This window comes from Gallinula chloropus (assembly GCF_964237585.1).
Source record: "Gallinula chloropus genome assembly, chromosome: 19".
Classification (NCBI taxonomy): domain Eukaryota; kingdom Metazoa; phylum Chordata; class Aves; order Gruiformes; family Rallidae; genus Gallinula; species Gallinula chloropus.
The window spans coordinates 6,836,177-6,842,768 of NC_140104.1; the positions used below are offsets into that span (position 1 = coordinate 6,836,177).

Below are 6,592 nucleotides of genomic sequence, written 5' to 3' on the forward strand. Positions count from 1 at the left end.
GCTCAGAGGCAAACCAGGCTCTTGTGTACGTCTCCCAGCTCTGTTCCCTGAGCAGCCAGGACAAGGAGCCGAGGCAGCCAGCGCTGGATCAGAGCTGGATCCTGGTCCAGCTGGCGTCCTGCTGATGGCCGGATTCCCAGGGCTGGCCTGGCTGGGTGCCTGCCTGTGCAGGCAGGCTCGCTCCTCACTCCTCGTCCTCCCAGGATAACACAGAATCATAGGGGTGGAAGGGACCTCAAGAAATCATCGGGTGCAAACCCCCTGGCAAACCACATTCCTTAGGACAGAGATATGTGGGAGGGGCCATGGGGTCTAAACTGAGGGGTGAGCCTGTGAGTTGCCTCTCTCTCCACATGGCAAAGGGAAGGATGGAGAGGGGCCCAGCTTGGCTGTGACTTAGCCGGGAAGCAGGGGATGCTCAGCTTGACAAGGGCCATGTTTGCTCCAGGTGGATCTGCCCCTTTCTCCCTAACCAGCCTCATCCCATCCATCCTCTTCAGCCCATTTGCACAGCTCTGGGAAGGATGTGCTCTCACCTTCAAGCTGCTTGGGTATGTTAGGTAATAGGGTACTATCAACAAATGCAGGAACCTCTACAGGGGAACTTCTTACTAAAGGACATGTATGAAAGACCAAAAATAACAACAGTGACTCTCTCATATCCTGTGTCACTGTAGAGATTTTGAATCGATGGGGAAGCTTCACCCTTCCGGGACTGAGGTTGCTGCTCCATTCCACCACAAGACTGCACCACCAGCATCTTCTTCTCTGGGGAAATTCCATCATGCCTACGCAAGCCACCGCACGGACCTCCTCAGCCCATAAAAAGGGACCTGCTGGACCATCTCAGCCTCAGAGAGAAAAGAGCCTCTCAAGCTCCACTTGCCTGCTTCAGCTTCAGCCACCACTTCTCAGCGAACATGAAGGTCTCTGTGGCTGCCCTTGCCATTCTCGTCGCTGTCTTCTGCTACCAGACCGATGCTGCACCACGTAAGTCTGGGCTCTGCCCCTCCTCTCTTCTTGGGGACAGGAGAGATGTCTCTGCTGGCACAGGGTGCCTACTGCCAGGCCCTCCACCCCTGGGTCCTTCCTGCCTCAGACCACCCTTGGGGCTCTCCTGCCATGGGAAGGGCGCAGCTCACAGCATGGGCTGCATCAGCACCAGCTCAGGGTGATCCCAAAAAAGAAGGAGGCAAAGGAAGAAGAACAATGACACCAGCTATTCTCTGCCTTCTCCATCCCCTCCCCACTCCCCAGACACGGGGTCTGCAGCCCCAGCTCCCTGCCCCTGCTCCCCATCCCTTGCCAATGCTGATGACTGTCTCTGTCCTTCACAGTTGGCTCCGATCCACCGATCTCCTGCTGCTTCAGCTACACCTCCCGACAGTTGCCCCGCAGCTTCGTGGTGGAGTACTATGAGACCAACAGCCAGTGTCCCCAGCAGGGCGTCGTGTAAGTCCTCTCCTTCAGTGGTGGGCTCTCCATTTGGCTGGGGATGCAGAGGGGAAGAGCCCTTCTCCAAAGACAGGGAGGGAGGATGGTGCTGGGGACAGGAGGGACGGGGACAGGAGGTGCAAGGTGATGCTCCATGGGCTCATCACACAGGGGACTGCACCAGTCCTGCTCCACCACTGCCAATGTCATGGCCATGGTGTGCTGCACGCCCAAATTCTGCTGATCCTTGGGACAGGATGGGTTTGGGACAGGGTTCCCCTCCACATGTTGCTCTCCCACCAAAAGCCAATGTCTCTGCTCCCCACAGGTTTGTCACCAGGAAGGGCCGCCAAGTCTGTGCCAACCCCGAGCATGATTGGGTTCAGGAGTATGTGAACGACCTGGAGCTGAACTGAGGTCCCAGGACCAACCCTGCCACCCTGCATCCCCCAAGTCCCAGTTCAAGTGAGCCATGGCCAGCTCTGAGCTCACTTGGAACAGCTACAAGTCACTGAGAGACAGCCAGGAAATCGAACACCTTCCAGAAACTGACGCTTGTGTTTTGCAGTTTTTTGTTCTATAGGGAAAGGATCAGGTGCAATGACTCCGCTTGACGCAAATATGAATATTAATTGATAGCTATATTTTCCAGGTGATGACTCATGTTCAGGTTAAGGTGTACATATTTACCTATTTTTGATGTACTATTTAATTCACTGAGAAATAAATATTTTTGTAAGAACTTTCAGCCTTTGCCTCTGTTACAGTTCTTTGTGATGACAATTATGAAATGTCCAATCCCCCATCAGCTCCATCTGCCCAAACCTGCCCTATGCAAAATTAGAAGAGCAAATCCCCAAAGGAGCAGGTGTGAGAGGGCACTGATTATGTTCAGGTAGTTTGAAAGGAATGTAAGACTGTTGTCAGCACATGTAGGGAGGTGACAGAGAACGCTAAGGCCTCCTTGGAGTTAAACCTTGCAAGGGCGGGCAAGAGAAACAGAAAAGGCTTCTTCACACACACTGCAGACAAAACTAGCACTAGAGGTAGTGCTGGCTCTCTGAGGAGGAGCGTGGTTTTCTTCTGACAGAGGGAACTAAGAAGGCAGAGTTCCTGAATGCCTTCCTTGTCTCTGCCTATAATGCTGGAGGCCCAGACCCATGAGGCCCCAGAGAAGTCAGGATAAACAAGGGATCTTCCCTGGCTGATGAGGACTGGGTTAGAATCATAGAATCACAGACTGGTCTGGGTTGGACCCCAAGGATCACAGAGCTCCAACCCCCCGCCACAGGCAGGGACACCAACCTCCAGGCCTGGAGCTACACAAGGTTGCCCAGGGCCCCATCCAACCTGCCCTTGAACACCCCCGGGGATGGGGACCCACCCCCGCTCTGGGCAGCCTGTTCCAGCCCCTCACCACTCTCTCTGGAAAGAGCTTCCCCCTAATACCCAATTTCAACCTTCCTTCCTTCAGCTTCACTCCATCCCCCTTGTCCTGCCAGTCTCTACCCTTTGAACAAGCTGATTCCCCTCCTGATCCTCTGCTCCCTGCAGGGACTGGAAGGCTGCAATGAGGTCCCCCCACAGCCTTCTCTTCTCCAGGCTGAACCAGCCCAGCTCCCTCAGCCTCTCTCCGCAGGGGAGGTGCTCCAGCCCTCTGATCATCTTCATGGCTCCTCTGAACCCTTGGTTAGGGATCAGTTAATCAATCTGGACCTCAATAAATCCATGGCTCTTGATGGGATGCACCCATGGGTGCTGATGGACCTGGTAGGAGTCATTGCTAGGCAGTTCTCCATAATCTTTGATAAGTCATGAGAAACAGGAGAGGTGCCCGTGGACCAGAGGAAAGCAAATGTCCCTCCAGTCTTCAGAAAGGGCAAGAAGGAGAACCCAGGTAACTACAGACCAGTCAGCCACACCTCCATCCCTGGAAAGGTGATGGAACAACTTGTCTTCAGTGCAGTCTGTAGGCACATCAAGGACAAGAGGGTCATTAGGAGCAGTCAGCGTGTTTTGACCAAGGGGAAGTCATGTTTGACCCATCTGACAGCCTTTTATGAGCATATAACCAGGTGGGGAGGTGGTAGTAGAGCAGTGGATGTGGTTTGCCTGGGTTTCAGTAAAGCATCTGACACCGGCTCCCACAGTATCCTGCTGGCTAAAGTGAGGAAGTGTGGTCTGGAGGGTCGGGCAGTGAGGTGGGGTGAGAGCTGGTTGAAGGGAAGGAGTCAGAGAGTTGTGATGAACAGGACAGAGTCTGGCTGGAGGCCTGGATCTAGTGGAGTCCTTCAGGACTCAGTACTGGGACCATTACTGTTCAATATATTCATCGACGACCTGGATGAGGGAACTGAGGGCAGTGTCAGCAAGTCTGCTGATGACACAACATGGGAGGGGTGGCTGACACACCAGAGGGCTGTGCTGCCACCCAGCGAGATCTGGAGAGACTGGAGAACTGGGTGGGGAGGAATTCAATGAAACATAACAGGGGCAAATGCAGAGTCTGGCATCTGGGGAAGAACAACCCCAGCAACCAGTAGAGGTTGGGGACAGATCTGTTGGAGAGCAGCACAGGGAAAGGGACCTGGGGGTCCTCAGAGAGAGCAGGATGACCATGAGCCAGCAACGTGCCCTCATGGCCAAGAAGGCCAATGGCATCCTGCCATTGGTGTATGAGAAGGGCTGTGGTTAGGAGGTTGAGAAAGGTTCTCCTCCCCCTCTACTCTGCCCTGGTGAGACCACATCGGGACTGTTGTGTCCAGTTCTGGACCCCTCAGTTCAAGAAGGACAGGGAACTCCTTGAAAGAGTCCAGCATGGGGCCACCAAGACAATTAAGGGAGTGGAACATCTTCCTGATGAGGAGAGGCTGAGGGAGCTGGGTCTCTTTAGCCTGGAGGAGACTGAGGGGTGACATCATTAGTTCTGGGGCCCAGAAGCTCCAGGGTCCTGTGGTTCTATGGGGAGCACCTTCCAGCCCATGTGCTGGCTGAGCCGGTTGCCATCAACCCCGTGCCCCATGTCCTTAACAACCCAGGTCCCTTCCACCGCCCACACCACACACCCACCCTGGGAACCTCCGCCAGCCCCGCAGCGCTATTCTGGGAGCTGCAGGAGCCCTGAATTGCTCATGTCTTTCTTGATCTTGCACCCACCTACGCGTGACAACTCAGAGCAGCCTCAGAGCGCCTGTGAGGAATACAGCACGCTCCGTGATCCACAGGCTGGGAACAAAGCCGGCACCACCAGAGCCAGGACACCATCGGCTCCACTCCCTCGGGGAGCAATGAGACACATTGAAGGCAACATGCCCCGGGCACAGCAATGCCAGCTCCAGGCCTCCCTCACCATGCCAGGGCCTCCGGCCCCGGCTCGCAGCAGGGATGCCAGGCTCAGCCCGCCACCCAAAATGCCTCTTCCCAGGCACATCAAGCTGTGGGAGCGAGTCTTTGCTGGGGGCAGCACCCAAAAATGCCACGTGAAAGGGTATGGCTCAGCATGCTGCATGCAAAATCCATGTGCTCCTGTGGTAGCGATCAGTGTCTCCCAGACTGCAGGGCAGAGGAAGGCACAGAGGCATTGCACTGCAAACGGTGCCTGGCTGTCACCTTCTCCCTAACAGCCAATAAAAGGCAGAAGTGGCAACACAGACACAGAGGAACATTTCTACCCAGTTCTTAGAAAGACACAGATGGTGACTCGCCTCTGCCTAAGGTGACGAAGCATTTTCCACGATACTCGAGGAGGGAGAAAGATGTCAGCATTTGCTCAGAAAACATGTTTCTAAAACCACATGTCTCCCAGTTCTGCTGCGGGGAATCATAACAGGGAACACTGTCAGTGCCTCTGGGTGACCAAACTGCCCCAGGAGCTGAAGCCTACCAGCGTGACATTGCCCAAGCCATTGGCCAGAGGACCAGCTCCCTGGTCCCCCAACCCTGACCTTCGGCTGTGCTGCCAGAAGTTGTATCTCCTTGTGTCAAACCAGACTCCTTCAGCACATTGGGCCTGGCAACCACCACTGCCACAGACTGTCTTGACTCAGAATGACCCTGCAAAATACAGGCAGGTGCATATCTACGTACCCATCTTCTTTCAGTTCATGGAAATCAAATAGACGTGGTGTGACTGTAGTTACCAGACACACATAGGTCATCCCCTGTGGAAACAAATAACCTCACGATGCTATGTGAGGGTCTGCATGTTGCCCAGAGCTGGGGAGTAGGAGCACTTGCAGAAGACCCAAAGGCCCACACCAGACCCAGCTGAGCCCGGGCGAGGTGGGTGGGCCAAGCAAGACCTGGTCCTTGCCAGGCAGGATGTGCGTGGAGGCCAGAGCCAAGCAGTAGATGAATCTCCTCTGAGCATGGGGCAAGCTCTGCTTGTCCTGACTCAAGGAGCTTTAACTCGGCCGGGAGCTCTAAGAGCCAGATCCTGGTGGTCCTAGCTTTTCTTTTCCTCCTGCCCTCTCCCCACCAGTCTGGTCGTCTCAGGACATACTGGTCTTTGCCCCCAGCAGTTCCAGGTGATGTGGATGGGTCACCCAACGGAAAAAATGATGGTGTTACTCAGCACTATCTCATCCCTTCCATCTTTGCTCTCCCTTCTGGGGAAGGCAGATTCTTGACTTCTAGAAACACTGTGGATTCTGCATCAGAGTGAGTTCACATCCTCTCTGCTCATTTATTTCTCTCCCTACTTGCAACATCTCTGAACTGTTGCACTTCCTCTCTCCTCTTCTGCAACACTTGTCTTCCCTCCGGTGCCACAGCCAAGTGCCACTCATCAGTCACCTTGACATGGTCGGATTTCTCTTGCTCACATCCCTCAATAGAGAGCTGCTGCCCTTCTTCTTCTGACACAGCAAGGCTGGGACTGGGCTCTTCCAGATGGTCTCTGCTGGGTCCTACAGCCTCCAACAGAAAGACCCTGCAGCCCAAGGGAGGAGGGTGGGACCCCACAAAACACAGAAAAATTCAGATGAGAGGAACTGCCATCTCATGTCCAGTGCCATTTTTCACCAGGACACTCCTAAAGCACCATCCAGGACATCCCCAGAGAATCGTGCTGAACATTTAAGTCCGTGTTTTAACAAGTCTCACAACGGCAGGGATCAGAGTGAGGACTTAAGAGAATAATTAAGGCTGAAAAGGGCAC

General features: G+C 54.4%; 1 protein-coding gene across 1 annotated transcript; it reads left to right on the top strand.

The window, feature by feature from the left end:
- The first annotated feature begins 836 nt into the window (after positions 1 to 836).
- LOC311199198 (C-C motif chemokine 4 homolog) lies at positions 837 to 2,176 on the top strand. Its single transcript, XM_084273265.1, has 3 exons — positions 837 to 990; positions 1,338 to 1,452; positions 1,763 to 2,176. Exons 1-3 carry the CDS (start codon positions 921 to 923, stop codon positions 1,848 to 1,850), a joined length of 273 nt encoding a protein of 90 aa, XP_084129391.1. The 5' UTR covers positions 837 to 920; the 3' UTR covers positions 1,851 to 2,176.
- The last annotated feature ends 4,416 nt before the right edge of the window (positions 2,177 to 6,592 follow it).